This window comes from Anguilla anguilla, chromosome 8 (genome assembly GCF_013347855.1).
Source record: "Anguilla anguilla isolate fAngAng1 chromosome 8, fAngAng1.pri, whole genome shotgun sequence".
Classification (NCBI taxonomy): Eukaryota; Metazoa; Chordata; class Actinopteri; order Anguilliformes; family Anguillidae; genus Anguilla; species Anguilla anguilla.
Genome location: NC_049208.1, coordinates 49,716,463 through 49,734,348, shown reverse-complemented (window position 1 = coordinate 49,734,348; position 17,886 = coordinate 49,716,463). Strand labels below are relative to the sequence as shown.

General features: G+C 46.5%; 2 protein-coding genes across 6 annotated transcripts in view; both read right to left on the bottom strand.

Annotated features, from left to right (window-relative positions):
* tars2 (threonyl-tRNA synthetase 2, mitochondrial) overlaps window positions 1-5,878 on the bottom strand; it is a 33,132-nt gene extending 27,254 nt beyond the window's left edge. For 2 of the 3 annotated variants that reach the window (XR_004766547.1, XR_004766548.1), the window contains exon 1: window positions 4,752-5,878. The gene's annotated coding sequence lies outside the window, so the exon portion shown is untranslated. Of the gene's footprint in view, window positions 1-2,586; window positions 2,934-4,751 lie in introns of those variants that run through there. The other variant, XR_004766549.1, reaches the window with a different exon arrangement.
* A 216-nt stretch (window positions 5,879-6,094) lies between these two features.
* LOC118233696 (U4/U6 small nuclear ribonucleoprotein Prp3-like) lies at window positions 6,095-16,267 on the bottom strand. Of its 3 annotated transcripts, none has more exons than XM_035429564.1 (18): window positions 16,130-16,246; window positions 15,837-15,934; window positions 15,161-15,315; window positions 14,738-14,868; window positions 14,154-14,362; window positions 13,492-13,628; window positions 12,589-12,860; window positions 12,157-12,271; window positions 11,532-11,719; window positions 10,875-11,041; window positions 10,350-10,432; window positions 9,759-9,902; window positions 9,470-9,569; window positions 9,138-9,251; window positions 8,329-8,447; window positions 7,778-7,858; window positions 7,322-7,380; window positions 6,095-7,201 (listed from the first exon to the last, which is right to left on the bottom strand). In XM_035429564.1, exons 2-18 carry the CDS (start codon window positions 15,917-15,919, stop codon window positions 7,052-7,054), a joined length of 2,307 nt encoding a protein of 768 aa, XP_035285455.1. In that variant the 5' UTR covers window positions 15,920-15,934; window positions 16,130-16,246; the 3' UTR covers window positions 6,095-7,051. The 3 variants fall into 3 exon arrangements, with proteins under 3 accessions (XP_035285455.1, XP_035285457.1, XP_035285456.1); XM_035429565.1 differs by having other exon boundaries at window positions 7,052-7,201; window positions 12,157-12,275; window positions 13,492-13,578; window positions 14,154-14,315; window positions 16,130-16,244; XM_035429566.1 differs by lacking the exon at window positions 15,837-15,934 and having other exon boundaries at window positions 16,130-16,267.
* Between the last annotated feature and the right edge of the window lie 1,619 nt (window positions 16,268-17,886).

The window sequence follows — 17,886 nt, the reverse complement described above, 5'->3', positions numbered from 1 at the left end:
ACTTAAATCTAAAGAGCACTTCATTGAAGCCTATGTGCTGTGCAAACTTTGGTTAGGAGAACAGAGGCAATGAGGCTGAAATTTCCCTTGTGATTACCAATTATGTACAAGGGTCTCACAACTTTCCCAACAGCTCTCAAACAATATGTCTCCCCCACGAAACATATTTCTTAAGGGGATATTTCACTTTGATATAACACAAGTCATTTTGTGGAGCTTACCCCACTGTATATGCACGGCATGAATGCTAGCAACAGCAGATGTAACTGATGACCGTTAATGGCTGCGGACAATAGGTCCAACAGATCCAACAGATCGATACTACCGTAAAAATGACATGTGTTATACCAAAGGAAAATATCCCTTTAAGACATCTCAAAGCCGTAGCGTTAGAGGAATGCATCGAAAATAAAGCATTTCACATGTTCCCATTCCCAGAGGAAGGACGGTGGTAACACGACGCATAGCATCCCTGCAGTAGCGGATTGTGCTCAAACTTTAACTAAACGCCCACGCCAGCCCAACCGGTGGCCGCTGCATTTACTGCTCACGCCATGCTAAAAGCACCGGGGCACGAAAGCCAAGCTCAATTCAGTGCACTCGCGTACTATTGAGCACACAACTTGTATACTCTATAGTAGGCGAGTGCGTAGATTCGGAACGTGGCGAAAGCCCAAAACACTGCCGTGTTTTTGCCCCACTCACTTTCCCCCCCCCAAAGATAAAAACTGACATTTCTCACAAATGAATAACTACGAATGAGGCAGGCATGGTCAGTATTTTTGCGTGACCCAAACGTTCACCTTTCACCAGCCGAGCAGCAATAATTAACAGCACACCAATGACACTGAAGCCCTGTTTCCATGGCTTCTAAAAAGGACAGGTCTCCGGAAATTTCTCGACCGATCGTTAAAACACGCAGTCTCTGCACATTTCGCACTGCCCGGCCGAGAACAATGGGGTCAGTTAATTAAAAACCATAATAAACAGCCTCTATCACTATTTGCCTTCAAACAAAATGGCCGTAACGCAAACTAATACCGATTATTTGGCCTCATGCTTAGTCTTTTTCTGCCTCAAATACCTCCAGAGAAGTACGGTACTTCTCATTTTCCATCAATTTACAACATACAATACCTCTTTTTCCTCTGTACCCTTTGTTTCCACTAAATATACACCATGAAAAATTTGGGGCCAACGTCAATACATGACCAATATGTGTCCGGCCATGCCAGTTTCACATTACAGCACAAACGCAGAGTGCAATCAAGTCTCCACAGTCTTAGAAGAAGTAGACAACCACAGACATGAGCTCTTTAAATAAAAATGCAAAACTTTTTATAACAAAATGTTTTGGCTTTCTTACTTTATTACTAGGCAGACAGTATGTGTGTGTCTAGAGAGCTCCAAAGAACTCTGTAAAGCCTTGCTTGCATGTTTGACAGGTAAAAACGATAAATCAAAAAATAAACAATAAAGGACATTTAGATGAAAACGATGAGGCTATTTTTTGAGCGCGACACTCACTCACTTAATTTACAGCATCAGCTGTGGGTCGAATGCATCGCCTCCCTCTGTTGTGTGATCATATTGGCCCTTAGCGTTGGACTAATAGGGGTACATTCATTTTAAGCTGCTATCAGCAGATACCAATATGACCCCAATATTATGGCTCATCCCTACATTTCCCTGTATTACTGGCTCGTCAAACCTGCTTTTGTAGTTCTATCATTAAACATTTGATAGATCACTTGGATGCACTGTAGTTACCCCAGCAAGTCTAATGTTGAATTACCTACCTTTTACCCTTATTTTAGGTGCACTGGCATAGCAAAATGCCTTTGAAACACTAAAAGTATATCTTGGAAAGCCAGTAATACAAGAAAACCTATATTGGCAACAAAATCAACAGAAAGACCCAGGTAAATTCGACATCAATACCTTGTCATAAAGACATATTTGCACTGAAAAGGCCTTGAAAGTAATGGATGGGTTTCTGCTCCGCAGTTAGAAAATGTTTAATTTACACACATAATCGGTTACAGTCCCTGCCGCTCGCCCAGTGCATGCTGGTATAGGCTCCAGCCTCCGCGCGACCCTGACCAGGAGGAAGCGGGGTAGATAAAGAATGGACGGACGGATCAGTTAAATGGCAGGTTCCCGTGTGCCGTAAAGGGATTTAAACAACGCTCTGCTCTCATCGCTTCAGCCAGCTCTGCAAAACTCCACGCGTTCCCCAAGTTTAGAATTCCACCAATCCAGCCCAGAACAAAACCATTCAGATCAAGTCTTCAGGCTGTACGGCCTTTAAGTTACATGCTATAAGGAGAGAATTTTTCCTTTTTACAGGACTACATCTTATGGCATCTGGTGCAAATCTTATGCCAAGCCACCAGAAACACTTAGAAGAATCCCCTCTTGCTTGTAGTCTAGTAATGTTCTATTAGAATTATCTACACTTCAAAGTTGAAGTTGCTTTGGAACTGAAACATTTCTTTGTGAAGATGGTTCTCTCCACAGTAGACTCACAGATACAGGTCCTCACAAGAGCGAAAAACATTTCTTCCCCTGCAAAATGTACGATACCTTTCAAGTCTACACAGCGTTCACCTGGAATCAAGGCATATGACTGGAAGGCGCAAGCTACAACCTGCAAAAACCCGGAGACAAATTGAGGTCAGAAATGACTTTTCCTGTTAATCCAGATTCGATCGAGAATGACTTTGCAATCCTGTTCAGGTTTAGGTCTTATGACCGTGACTAGGATGAAGATCATTACCCTGAATCAAACGTGCAAAAAAATGTATTTGACTCTACAGAACCTAGTAAGTCTACAGATGGTTCTGTGCAAATCTCCCAACAGATCATGCATGCCGTATAGCGTATTACTCAGGTTCAATTACTGTCTGCAAGACAAATGCAACTGCTTAAAATCCATCTCCTTAAAATTCCATTTCAAAGGAACAGATCACTTATAGGCACATGCATCCATCGCCCCCCCCCCCCCCCCCCCCCCCCCCCCCCGCCTTTTGGTTAAAACCAAAAGCTCCCTAGTGTCCCTATACCTGCCATTATAAAGCACACAGGTTATCAGAAACTTCTATATTTACTATTAAATAGCTTTCATAATCCACAAATAATTTTTTGGGAACGTTAAAAACATTTTTTTAAATTATTTAAAACTAAAGATAGTGAACCAATACTTTTCAATTCAGCACATCTGTGCAGTGAGGCATGTTCTAAATACAGCAGAATTGCGTAATTTTATGTCACACCTGGTCTTGGGCCGGTTCATACAGCTTCTCAGTAAAAGTGAGTTCCCTTCCTGGATTATCAGTCTCTACAACACCCGCCTAGGATCCCCAAGTTTCTGACTTAAAAACTGGGAGTGAATGCAGCACATCTCTCTTACAAAGAGTTGTACTTCTCCGCACACACTACTTCCGGCGCTCACTGCGGTCTATGGATCCCTGGATATTTCTTTGCCATGTGTACAGGACGCCCTTGATTTACCTTACCATGCAACAATAACTGGTTTAAAGACAGTTTATTTAAAGCTGATGACTAGCCTCGAGGGCTTGACTTTAACTGGGTAGTCAGCGAGCCAAAATGTAAAATACACTGGCACGATGCTTCAGTGCAACTGGCAAATTAAGTGAACAGGACATCGGATGGAAACACCAGCCATATCGTGAGAGTACACTGCATGACGTTGTTCGCATTTCCAAGGCAAAAGAAAAGCAAACGTTCGCGGTCCATAGCATGTAAATCTTAAGTCCAAACAGGAAAATGCGTAGATTTAGGTTAACACCACCATGCAACGTATTTGACATTACAAATGTGGTCGGGTAATTAGACTCAGGATGTATGTGTCCTTATCAAAGTAACTATCGACATGATGTTGACTGAAACACATAATACAGTTCACAGGCATATGAAGTGAATTCTTCTGCAGTTTTGTGACTTGGACCGAGTTATCCAACATTACCCAGCCAGTGTTAGCAGAAGTTTTGATGGGATGTTAGCGCTATATCTTGGCTAAGCTAACAAACTAGCCCGGTTAGCAGCACAACGCCGTATGGAAACCACAAACAAATCAAGGTGAATTTCCTAATTCGGTCAATTTCTCACACAACGCATTTCTAATTGATACACACGTTGCGCTAAATTAATACTACGTCTGCATATTATTACAAATATACATCACAAGCTAGCTAGCTAGCCAGCCAGCCAGGTATAACTTAACCCAGTCAACGGAAACTCCAAATAACCCAAAACTGACAGCAACAACAGCATCAATACATTTCTAAGCCAACTTGGAACCCGGCAGCAAGCTGGTAAAAGTACTAAGCTAGTAACTATAAATATAAACATAATTCACATTTAATTTAAAAAGAGCGCAACGTGCCAGCAAGCACACAAAGTTAGTAACTTCATGACAATAACTTAGCTTGCTAGAGCCCAGCAAGTTCGTGCAGCAGGACTAGCTAGCACTAGCTAGTAGCTCATTTGCAACATGGCTCAAAAGCTAACGTTAGCCAGCTTGCTAGTTACTTCAACCCTTGAAATAAAACAATTTTAGCCAGAGCCTCTAAACCTCCCGTGATCAATTAGCTAATTAAACCAATGCATTGGGTGAGCTAATGTACATAGCAATTTAACGCTATAAACAGAAATGTTGGCTGCCCAACAAGCTAAGTTATCAAATAGGTGGTATTAGCTTGCTAACGTTAAGCTAGCTGGCTACTCACATTTCTTCAGCCACTTCATCCAGTATCGCACTATAAAGTTGTGATATTTCTTGTTCTCGATGCACCAGTTTGATAGTCCTTGTATCGACTCCATGGTGTTCGAAACTCCCTGAAAACGACGGTCTAAAGACGACTGTAAAGCGGCAGAAGAGCCACGGCCAGTGCGGCCGCTTGCCGCTCCAGTCCCAGCCGCCATTTTCCAGGCCTCTTTCTGCGCCACTCGTCCTATCTACGCGCCGACGACCCAGCACCCTGAAGACCACTCGGAAACAGAACGTGCTAGGCCGCAATTCTGCGCTAAACGTGCACTCCCCCTTTTTATTTTTGGGTAGTTAATGATTGGCGTTTTAAAAATAGGCCATATTTAGCAAGAGATACATACACTACGGATTATACATGAATGCAAATGGTTTTTTCCCCATTTCAACGTGGTGGTAGTCAGGTTCCACGGAGAGAAAGAAAAAGATAGAAGCTTTATTAGTCAATGTAGTTCAACCAGTTTTTCTTAACTTAACAACCAGTTTTTCTAAAAAAACTTAACTTGATTTTTGTATTATCTTACAATAAACCTCAAGAGTTTCAATGTATTTTCGCCTTTAGAAAAACGGGTTTTCAGATTACTGTGCTTAGGTAAAATGTTAAACCAATTTGAGCCCTAATAACATTTTAACCCGTGAAATGACCAGCATCAAAACATATTGGCAATGCTTTAAGTTTCAACTTCTATCAAATTTACAAAGTTCAGTGTCGCAATGTGAGGACTATGATGAGGTGATGATGGTTTTGCTTAATTGTTCCACAATTAGATGTTAACAGTAAATTAGAGTAACACTAGGCTTTTGTGTATTTAGAAGAAACTTGCCATACCGTTTTGGGTACACATTAATAAACACGCCAATAAGTAATTACGAGCCAAGAAGTTCTGCTCCCCTAAAACGGAGGACGATGTATAAAACAGTCTGAAATTCGTACACATAGACGCTAATACCTTTAAATTAAAGCTGTAAATCTGCACATTAACCTCGTTGTGTCCTGTAGTACAAAGCCAAAACAAAAATTGTTTCACTGTCCAAAACTTTTGTATCTTTCGCATCTAACCCTAACCACGACAACCTTAAAACCACAGTATTATCAGCATATCAGTATTATTGTAACAAATATATGGGCAAGAACACATTTTAAAATACAGTTGGCTGGATTATTTACACCCATTAATAAACACATTTACTTTGTTAATTATATTTATTTGGAAATGTGTACTATTACAGCAGTTCCCATTAGTGTGTTGCAACATGTTATGGTTTTCCCTTCCTAGATATATATATATATATATATATATATAGTTGAATGTGTCATTCCCATTCACAGCAAGTTCAGTCAAGGACTTTATTTAGAGCTACTCTCAAGTCAAGCAGTCTTTCAGTTCCCCCCGAGCAGCTCTGAGCTCACACGTTTCACTGGTCACTTTGTGGGGAACACCATCTGCACTCACTGGAATTTGGAAATGTCCTTCTTTTAATCTTTGCGCCTGTATGGAATGAACACCTCGGATAGCCCTTAAGTCCCCTTTATAGGCTCGTTTAAACTGAAGAGCATCTTATGAAGACTTACAGCTCTAGTTGTGCGTAGTGGATAACCTTTCATATGAAAAATAATGAGCTCTAATACGAACATTTCTTTTAAGTGAGGCATTTAAATTTGATCTTCGGACACAATTTTACCATTAGTCCGGTAATGTACAGAAATGGGTTCAAATTCAGGACAGTGGCATGAGACAACCGCTCTAAATAACACTAGGGATTGTTTTTTGTCGATGTATTGTTCTGGAAACAGCATTTAACAGATTAAGCAAGACATTGCAGCCAAGCCAGGACATGAGGCAGGTGAGGCCAGAAGTCACACAGAATCCAAACCGTCCCGAATGACACAGGAACTTATACACCAACATCGTCAGAGTGATGCGCACTCACATGCACGCGCGCGCACGCACGCACACACACACATACATTCATAATTAAGTACAACCCATCTCTCTCTCACACACATCACTCTCCTCACAATGTGAACAGTCACAGTCTCAACAGCAAAAGAAAAAAGAAAAGCTCCTAGATTCTAGTGCGCTGTGTACAAACACGGAAACGGCCTCCAGCCGCACAGACCGACTCGGTATTCGGGTCCTGGTTCTCTGTGCATCTGTGGCTGCTTTAGCCCCGCCTCCAAGACCTCACCCACCCTCCCTTTAGCCACGCCTCCTCACAACCATTTTTTTTCCACCAATGGTGCCCAAAAAGAGTGGCCCCTCAGTCGTCGGTGGACTCCAGCACGCTCTGGCTGAGGGCCAGGTCCCAGTAGTGCTCGGTCCCGTGCTTCTTGAAGTGCTCTCTCGCCATGTTCTCCGTGGGACACTGCTTGAACTTCATCTCCCCGAAGCTTCGCTCCTTCGCCGTGCCCTGGGTGCCGGAGGGTGTGGGGGGTGGAGGAGGGGCGGAGAAAGTAGACCACAGGTTATTAACGGTCGCAGCGCACGGTTGGGTCGCGGTCATGTTTTTTGGGTGGCCCCGCCCGCTCACCTCCCACACCAGTGTGCACTTGTTCTTCTTCAGGCCCTCGTTGTCAGAACCTTCGTGGTCTGCCAGGGAGGAAAGATGGGAGAAACACCTTCTCAGCTGACTTTCCAGCTCACTTCAGACCGTTTACAGCGGTCACGTAGGATTTAACGTGTTAAATCATGGCTGCCTAACCCCGGTCCTGGAACTCTTACCGTCCTGAAGGTCTTCATTTCTAATTTGGCACACCCGACTACTAATGAGCAGCTCAATGAGATCTCTGGCTGTTGAATGAGGTGTGCTTTGTTAGAGTTGGAGTGAAAACCAACAGGACGGTAGATCTCCAGGAACAGGAGTGGGCAACCCTGCTTTAAACACACAATAAAATGCACAAAGACTAGATGCACTTGACTTCTTATAACAAATAAATATTTCAGCCAAGCAAGCTCGGAGACTTTCTGCCACCTCCCCCTCTCTCACCGTCTCTTTTGGAGTTGGTCTGCTCTTCCCACTTGATTCTACTGAGCATCAGTTTCTTAAATTTCTTCTGGGCTTTAGGACCTTGATAGAGGGGAGAACGGGGGCACAGAGGAGAGCAACATTGTGAGAACGGTTTCTGTTAGCTGGGACCAAACCAAACAGCCTACAAAGTGAGTCCCTTTTCAGTAACAGCCTACATTTCATTTGAGAACACAATTCAAAGTTAGCATGCAGGCATGATTCACATCTATATGGTGAATGGACTGCATTTATATAGCGCTTTTATCCAAAGCGCTTTACAATTGATGCCTCTTATTCACCAGAGCAGTTAGGGGTTTTGGTGTCTTGCTCAGGGACACTTCGATATAATAGAACCATTTTACACAGTATTTCAGATAACATGGACCCAAGCTACTGTGAGCACACAATGGCAGCCACTCCTGTGCCTTTCCCTGGAAAATCGTTTTTTTTATGCGTTATTTTTCCACATGAAACCTTCCATCAGCACCAACTCATGAATTAGCACCAGCGGTCTACAGGGAATCCCTCACCTCCTTCCACCACCACGATATTGACGTCCCTGTGCAGAACCACTGTCCCTGTCAGGTACAGCTGATTGGCATTTGCCTCCACTTTGAACTTCTTGGCCGGGTTCGTTAGGTTTCTGATCCTGGAAAGTACAGAGAAGGAAACAAACACAGATCTCCAATTACATTTGGCCCACCTGCTCCTTACTGGTGACTTATTATTCAGTGACTTACAATTGGGTTAGGAGTCTTGCCAGTTGATGTTCCTTGTATAATCACACCATCTGTCCTGTCTCACCCATAGATCATAAAATGAGTCTAATCTCACCTGTAAATCATGAAATTAGTTCAGTCTCACCTGGAGATCATTATATTAGTCCAGTCTCACCTATAAATCATTAAATTACTCCAATTTTGCCTGTAAATCATGAAATGAGTCTAATCTCATCTGTAAATCATGAAACTAGTCTGGTCTCACCTGTAGATCAGGAGATTGGCCCAGTCTTACCTGTAGATCATTACACGAGTCCAGTCTCACCAGTAGATCATTAAATTAGTCCAGTCTCACCTATAAATTATTAAATTAGTCCAGTCTCACTTACAGATTATTAAATTAGTCCAGTCTCGCCTGTATATTAGGAGATTAGCCCAGTCTTACCAGTAGATCATTACGAGTCCAGTCTCACCTGTATATTAGATTAGCCCAGTCTTACCTGTAGATCATTACATGAGTCCAGTCTCACCTGTAGATCATTAAGTTGGTCCAGTCTCACCTGTATTTGAGGAGATTAGCCCAGTCTCACCTGTACATTAGGAGATCAGCCCAGTTTTACCTGTAGACTGCAATGTGGACTCCATGACTCAGGTCCTCCTTCAGCTTCTTCACCTTCTTCTCTTTCCTCTGCTCTGCGGTCAGCTTGCGGGCTGCGTTGGCCTCCTCGTGGGCCCTGAGGCATGGTTCAGGAGGAAGGGCTTTACAAACGACCGGAGACTGCAACTGCACCGCAACACGGCGAGCTGGGAGAACCATTAAATCCCCAGAGGCACCTGAGGCCTACTGGCTTTTAAGAGAGACTATTTCAATCAGCAACAGAATATCAACAGGGATTTGAAAACCAGGCTTCCATTAAACAATCCAGAAGGACTCAAACACACACATACATACTTCTGTCTCTTGGCCATCTGTGCTCTGACATGGGCTTCCACCTTGGTGGGGTCTTGCACTGCCTCCGTTCCCAAGACTCGCATCAGATTAGAGATGCGCACTGCAAGAGAGTGTACATGAGTTTTTACTTTTACTTTGACCATTTCTTCAAAATTCTTCCGTGTTCTGTGCCACTATTGTGCATGCTTCATTTAAGGAATTTCAACACAGAAACTAAACGCAACACGATGGTTTGTAAACATAATCCAAAGCAGCTTTATGGGGCCGAGGTGGGAGCCGTGGGGCACACCTTTGGGTTCGGGGGGCGGCATGAGTCCCAGTCGCACTTTCTCCTGCAGCTCTTTCTGGGCTTCTCGGCGCGTCTGTCGCCTCAGTTTCTTCTGCTCCTTCTTGGTGAGGTACACCCCCAGTGTCACAGGTTTGTCAGTGTCCACTAACGTAGATGGAGAGAAAGGGGAGGTTATCCTCTAACAGACGCAGGCCAATTAGTGGAGTGGAGTGGCCCTATTTTTACACACTTTCTGAACACTTTCATTTGTGGGCTATATTGTGTTTTTCAGAACCCCTTACCCACTACATAGATTTCTTACATTTTGATGAATTGTTGAGGTATGTAGCCAGACATATTTATGAAGGCATTTCAGGTTGTTTCAGTTCAGTACAACTAACAGACACTTGTATTTAGGGAGACCACAAAATGGCTGATATAAAAAGCATGTCCATCATCTAAAATATTTTTTCCTCTCCTGCTTGGTTTTTACGACAACATGTACTTTTTCCCTGTGCACCTCGAGTCTTACAGATCCATAGCATTTCCGGACTGGTCTAGAAAAAGCACAAAACAGGAAATGGTCGTATTATACGTTCAGGATCTTCTTACCTGGGGGGCTAATTTGTGTAGGGTGCTCCACCAGATTTGTCACTCCAAAGAAGTCCACATCCTCAAAGGTTGATGTTGGTGTGCTAATACAGAGAAGGAGAGACATGGATTATTAAAAAGCTACACACTGAGCATTAATAAACATCTTTATATGCAATTAACATAGTACAATATTCATTAATGTACATTTCAAATCTGTTAACTTACAGATACAAGTGATAACTATTCTATTGTGCACCTATATCCAATGTACTTCCTTGGGCTAATCTTCCTAGTACCAGTTTGCTCTGCACAATTACAATTTGCTCAAAATATGGCTAAAATAAAAATATTAACATTAGAATATAAATTAATAACCTACGGATAAAACCTGACATTCTTACCCCAGAAGTTTCCATTAAGTGCACAGCAGTGAAATAAGTCTGAAGTGACTTTAGAAACAGGAAACGGGAAACAGGAAACAGGAAACGGGAAACAGGAAAGGCCTTGGTGCGGAAGGACCATCGTCCAGCGCGACTCACTCACAGCTCCACGTTGGAGGCCACGATGTAGGAGTCCCACCACTCGACGGCGGGCACCTCGCCCTCCCCCAGCTCCTTCTTCGGGGCGATGAGGGCCAGCTTGGTGGAGGCCTGGATCCCCGTCTTCTTGGCGGCCTGAGCGATCTCCATCTGCAGCCTCTCCAGCTGAGCCTACGCCCCGGAGGAAGGAACGGCGGGAACATTTGGGAAGGGGAATTAGGCAAACTACACAAAAACTGCACCATTTAAATCCAATACAGATGGGCCCACTGCTTTACAGTAATAAACGCAAGACTCCGAAAACTCCTAAAACGATCTAATTCTCCAAAACTCCTAAAATGGCCTGCTACTCACATTATCGTAAAACAGGCTCCAAAACTTATTCCAAAACTCCATTAAATGTATGCGGCAAGGACATTTTATCCAGTTACACAGCTGGATATATACAGACTAAGTACCTTGCTCAAAGGTACAACGGCAGTGTCCTACCGGGGAATCGAACCTGCAACCTTTGGGTTACAAGGCCAACTCCTTAGCCATTACGCTACACTGCCGCCCGTAACCCAAAGCAATGAGTCCTAGGGGGCCAAACACAAAGCCTTGAGAAGTACGGGCACACGTGGGGGGGGGGATTGTGGGGGGGGGGGGGGGGGCGGCGGACCTTGGTGCGGATGCGCTGGGCGATCTTCTCGAAGCGGCCCCGCTCGTGGAACCTGAAGCCCTTGCGGGGGCGCTGCGGCGGCGCGATGGTGACGCGCTGGTCGAAGTAGGAGGTGGACTCCAGGTCCTCCCCCGGCCGCTCCCTCAGCTGCTGCCGAAACTGCTCCCGCCTCGCCGCCCGGATGTTGGCTGTCCCGAGAGAGGGGGGCTCGGTCAGACACCTAACATTCACACGACAAGTGTGACTTACAGCAAACACAGAACAATTTAAAGCTTGTTTACCAGGGAGCAGATGCTTTCGGTCTGCTCACTTTCTAGAAGCTTCATACCACAGTTTGGGTACCATTCATTACAGTAGATTTGTTTGTGTAAACCACCTGGATTAACAGTTGACCTGTTCGGTTTTTTTTAACACGTGTTCGGTGTATAGCTTCTTCTACCCCCCATACGGAAATCAGCAGTCCAGTCATAAATGTGCTAGCTGGGTGCTGGAGCAAATGGGTTCCTCTGTTGCGCTCGTGTCATTTCTACACCGTAGAGGCCGCGCAGAACTACAGGGAAGAGCTAGCGTCGCCGGGCACAAGCTGAGGAGAGACAGCGGGTGAACAGCGTCGCGCCGCGCTCACCTTTCAGGGTGGGCGTGCGGTGGGTGAGCTCCACCTCCTTGCCGCTGGCGTCCACGGTGCGGCCGAGTTCGTCCAGGATCAGGGGGGTCGGCTTCGTCACCTCCCGAGCTTCAACCTTCCTGAGGGGGGGGGGAGGCGGACTTTTCACATGCGTGCAGCCACACACACGCACATTTACACACTCACATGCACCCACACACACACACACTCACTCACATTCACACGCGCACACACACCAACACACACACACACACACACACTCACATTCATTCACTCACTTACTCTCAAGTCACTTACTCTCAATCACCCACTCACTCACTAAATCGCTCACTCAATCACTCAGGCAGTCAATCACTCAATCACACTCAATCTATCACTCGCCCTCGCTCATTCTAAACAGGAGTACGGCACACGCAGGTGGGAGGGACTCACGGGGGGGCGATGCCCATGGCGTGCAGGTTGGCGAGGGCCACCAGGTTGTGGGCTCCGCCCCCCACGGGCCCCAGGAGGCCGGGCCGGAGGGCCAGCTGGGACTGGATCCGGGCCTGGAGCTCGGCGGCCTTGCGGGCCTTCTCGATGGCGTCGTTCATGAAGGTGGCGGCCTGCGAGGGGGCGATGGACTGGGACTGGGGGGCCGGCTGGGCGGGGGGGGGGAGGAGAGAGGGCGGGGCCTCCATCGGGGGGGCAGCGAGGGGAGGCACCCTCTGGTGGGGGGGTATTAGGACAGGGAGGTGAGGATGAAAGCAGGGGTTTAACAATGGCGAACTCCAGCAAAATGACTTGCATCATAATTAAATGTGCATCGCAGTGCACTATGCTGGAAAATGCACATCAAAGTAGGAATTACACATTTACTGCACTGCTCTATAAACATTCAAATCTGGAAAAATCTATAAGAAGCAGGAAACTCCCTAAGCTGATATCGGTTTATTTCAAAGAGAAAGAACACATTTGCTGTTAAACTGTAACTGAGCTCCCAGGCAGACTGAACTGAGCGCGCTCCGTTCGGCTCTGACCTCCCAGGCAGACTGAACTGAGCGCGCTCTGTTCAGCTCTGACCTCCCGGACAGACTGAACTGAGCGCGCTCCGTTCGGCTCTGACCTCCCAGACAGACTGAACTGAGCGCGCTCCGTTCGGCTCTGAGCTCCCAGACAGACTGAACTGAGCGCGCTCCATTTTGCTCTGACCTCCCAGACAGACTGAACTGAGCACGCTCCATATCGCTCTGAGCTCCCAGACAGACTGAACTGAGCACGCTCCGTTTAGCTCTGAGCTCCCAGACAGACTGAACTGAGCGCGCTCCGTTTCGCTCTGACCTCCCAGACGGGACTCACCGGAGGGACAGGGGCCGGAGCCGAGAAGCTGAGCTGCTTCTTCCTCTCCTCGATCTGCCGCGTAGCAGCTTCCATCATCTGCTTGATCTGCGGAGCAACGCAAGGCCACCGTCAAACCATCGCCAAACAACCGCAAACTAAATACAAAACAAACACAAAACAACACCCAAAAAACCACAAAATAAATACAAAACAAACACGACTGCCAAACAACCACAAAATAAATACAAAACAAACACAACCGCCAAACAACCACAAAATAAATACAAAACAAACACAACTGACATACAACCACAAAATAAATACAAAACAACAACCCAACAACCGCCAAACAATCACACAAACATGCAGATGCCAGTGATCGGTGGCAGATCAAGCAAAGCATAATGTGGAAGGAAGGAAACCGCCAAGCCCTTCATTCCCCCACCTTCCACCCAGTCGTGCCGAACACACACAGGACAACGTTCAGGCGACCTGTGCTTGGCAACCACTCCGCGCTACACAGCCCCCAGGTCCGTGTGCTGGGTTACACCTCAGGGCACAGGACTTCAGCTGTGAAACGGATTTGTTTCTAAAGTCCACAGTGTGCACGTTACCCAGCTACAGGCCTGTGTGAGGGCACACGTGTGTGTGTGTGTGTGTGCGCGCGCGCGCGGCGTTACCTGCATCTTGGTGAGCATGCCCGGGCTCTCGGCGGGGGGTCCCGGCAGCACCTCGGGCTCCTCCACCTCCTCGAACCGCGGCGCGCGCTTCTTCTTCTTCGCCGCGCCCTCGGGCGGGGCCGGCGCCTCCCGCCCGCCGTCCGCGTCGTCGCCAAACACGTCCTGTCCAGAGGGAGGCGGCTTAACGGCCCGTCGGCGTGGCACAGCGCCTACAGAGGCTGCAGGTTTCAGTCCACATCGTGGTACTGCTATTATAAGAGCCACTCAACCTGAACGGCATCAGTAAACTGAATAAAGACAGAATGCCTAGACACCCCAGTCAGAGGCAAAGCATATATATCCTTCAGTAATTAATAGGAAAGTAAGCTATGCTGGTGATCTTGTGTATGGGAAGCACTTCATGAGAAACACAACACTGGGGAGGTATGAGTGCTTATTTGAGCTCTAGGGTGGCCGGACGGTCAGACCCCGCGGTCGAGCGGCACCAGTGAAGCCCCGGCTCCGCGACGCTCAGAAAGGCGGGGCGTCCCGGCGGACGGCGCTCGGGCTCCGCCCCCCCCCGGCCCCGCCCCGCCGGCTCGTACCTTCAGCTCCCTCTTGCGGTGCCTCTCGCCGTCGCCCTTGCCGCCGCGGGAGCTGCGCCCCTCCTCCAGCGCCTCGAACAGCCGCTCCACGAACCCGCCGGCCGACTCGTCCAGGAACGGCCGCAGCTGGTCTGCGGAGGCGGGGCGGCGAAGGCGGAGGGTCAGCGGCGGGTACGCGCGCGCACGCGACACAGGCAGTGAACTGACGCCAGCCTGCTGAGCGGATTCACCGCTCGTGTGGATTGGTTACCACACGGTGAACACACCAGATGGGATGAACCAATCCGGATGACGCGCGGAGCAACAACTTCCCAGGGATAGATTCCAGCACATCCACATAGGTGCACCCAAACACACACACATACACACATGCGCACACGCGCACACAAACGTGCACAAACGCGCGCACACACACACACACACCTGTGGTCTTCCTCTTATCCAGGCCCTTGCCCAGGCAGTGCAGTGCTGCCGTGACAACAGTGGGCTCAGAGAACCCCAGCACCTTCTTCACGGTGCGTTCCACCCAAGGCCTCAGCTCCTCCACGTCCCGTCTCGGCAGAGACATGGTGGGGGCCCTGCCAAAACGGAAGCAAAAGGCTCACTCACACACTGCCTTCAGGCACACAACACTACTCAATTAACATCAAATGCAACTGCTAAAGACTGCATTTCCCATAGTGCTGTTAACATGCTTCCACTCATAAACACCCTGCTTTTATACAAATCCTGGCTGCACACACCTATAGGGACAAGACCAGTATCCAAATGCATGATAATAAACTACACTATAATAGCCTTTAACTTGTCACAATTATAGCCAACATGAAAAGGGAGTCTAAGAAACCATCATAAAACACATGTGTAATTCACTGACAATATTGATTGACAGTCAGTGCCCTGTCATGCTTAAAACGCGATTAAAAGCCATCTTTCTGGGAAATAATTACTGAGGAACTTCAGGTTAACACACCTTAGGGGCATAAATGGGGTTTGTACTGACACGTAGTGGGAGCAAAATGACGTTTGAAAATATCTTGGAATAGGTATTACACAGCTATACCTATAAACATCTACAGTAGCTAATGTAACTACATACATGCTAATAGTTACTCGATGCAACAACTTGCATGTTCCCAAAATGCAAATAGCAGCTGGATAGGTGGAAACGTACGAAAACATCCATGATAATGCACACTGTGGGAATGGATATTACGAATGAGTACTATTTGTTTACAAAGCCTATTACACACGTGACTACACTGCAGATGGCTAAAATGTCAGCGTAAACAGGACGTATATAAACACACTTGCCCAGAGCTAAGTTAGCGGGCGAGTGTTGAGAAACTACCGTGGGTTCATACACATTCCTCCAAGCTGAAATATGCTTACCAAATTGCCAAACTTCTCTGCAAACGGTGCCCGTGTTCTCAGTTTAGAATAATTTTACCAATATTAAACCAAAACAAATTATTTCCTATTGACTCCAGTACACATTATCCGGCGCGACGGCATAACAACGTCAGGCGGAAACGGAAGTTATTTGGAAAGCGCTCGAAAAGAAGTGACGTCGATCAAAGATTTTAAAAATTGGTACGAGATCGCTCTCTCTACTCTTAGGGCTAGTTTCCTAGACAATGATATAGCCTACCCTAAGACTGTTTTTTTTCAGTGGATATAACCATTGGGGAAATGTCTTTGGTCCAAGATGTTTTTAGTCCAAGACTAGAATACTAGGCTTAATATTTGTCTGGGAAACCGTCCTTTAGTGTTCATACTCCCTACAAATTTTGACATATAGCCCACATTATGCATGTGCTTTTGTTAGAAAATTATTTAGTATTAGTTATGATTTAAATACTGATAACTCAGCCTATGTAAGATTATCAAGCCCTGTTGCAGTGGCAGCAATATGCCCTTATTATGATCAGGTCCATTGGAATAAATCTTGCACTTGTAAGAATATGTAAGTGGCATCTACAAAGACTACACAGCTCCTGGTTGCTGATGCGTTCATGCAGAAAGTAAGAGCTCTGGATACATAAGCCCACATCTGGATCTGGCTAATGCCCCTGATTCCCACAGCCTTGGAGCTGCAGCTGTCCACTGGCTGAACCATAATATGAGTCACTGAACAAGGCATTAGCTCATCAAGCATTACCTTATAAATAGGTTGTGCCAACATGCTTCTGAATACATTTTAGATTTGTAAATACAAAAAAATCTGAGGGCATGTGGGAGATAATGTGTTTTGTTCCCAGTTCAGAAAGATTGCTTCTCTCTCTCTCTCTCTCTCTCTCTCTCTCTCTCTCTCTCTCTCTCTGTCTCTCTCTCATTGAAGTGGGTCATCTGCAAACAGTCATCACATGGAGAGAGAACATTACACTGCCTGAGGCAAACCAGTCTGCTCTCACGCTTTTTCCTCAGGTAGGTCGTCTCACCATTTTCTAATATTATCTCGCTCAGCAATTGCCCTTGTGCTCACATTGCAGCCTTACATAACACCAGACAACATCTTGCCGTGCGTTACACGTGCCACGCAGCCCTCCGTGCAGTCTGCCGAATTACCGAAATTGTCCCTCTGAACCAGCCTGTCGTCTTAGTTACGTGTTATTGACAGGTGGGTTCCATGGAAACAGCGCTCCTTCGCCCTGTGATGTTTTTTTAACGGATTTGTGTGCTGTGTGGTGGTCACAGACTGTCCCCTCACTGCACCCCTCCACACCCCATAAATGCACAGTCGTTGCTGTTATGTAAGAGCACCAGGCTGTGCCGTTCTCCAGGCACACCCGGGGATTTGCTCTCTGCTTTGCATTCATGCACGCTCATGCTTTTGTACGCCTGGGTTCACGTAGCCAATCATAAAGGCTTTTTTTTTTAAAAACCTACATTTTTCTAGGTAATACCTGCATCGCAATATATTAACAATGATCCTATAGACCCTATGTGGGTTCAATTAAGTCAATGCCTCAAGTGATTGTGTTGAATTAATTCAGTGTACCCCTCAATAGTGTGACCATTCCAACTGTGTGGCCTAATGCACGCTGGGTTAGGCTCCAGCACCCCCTGCGACCCTGCCCAGGATAAGCGGGTATAGACAATGGATGGGTGAATGGCTGGATAAGCCCTTGTTAAAAAGAGATGGCCTC

Bases quoted from the DNA above. Each gene is read 5' to 3' on its own strand.
- LOC118233696 (XM_035429564.1), bottom strand. From the start codon at position 15,919: ATGTTTTCGTACGTTTCCACCTATCCAGCTGCTATTTGCATTTTGGGA. The intron at 8,448-9,137 runs GTAAAACTGGGC...TGTACTTTCCAG, and splicing joins GTCCACATTGCAGTCTACAG to GATCAGAAACCTAACGAACC. The intron at 7,859-8,328 runs GTGAGGGATTCC...CCCTCTATCAAG, and splicing joins TATCGTGGTGGTGGAAGGAG to GTCCTAAAGCCCAGAAGAAA.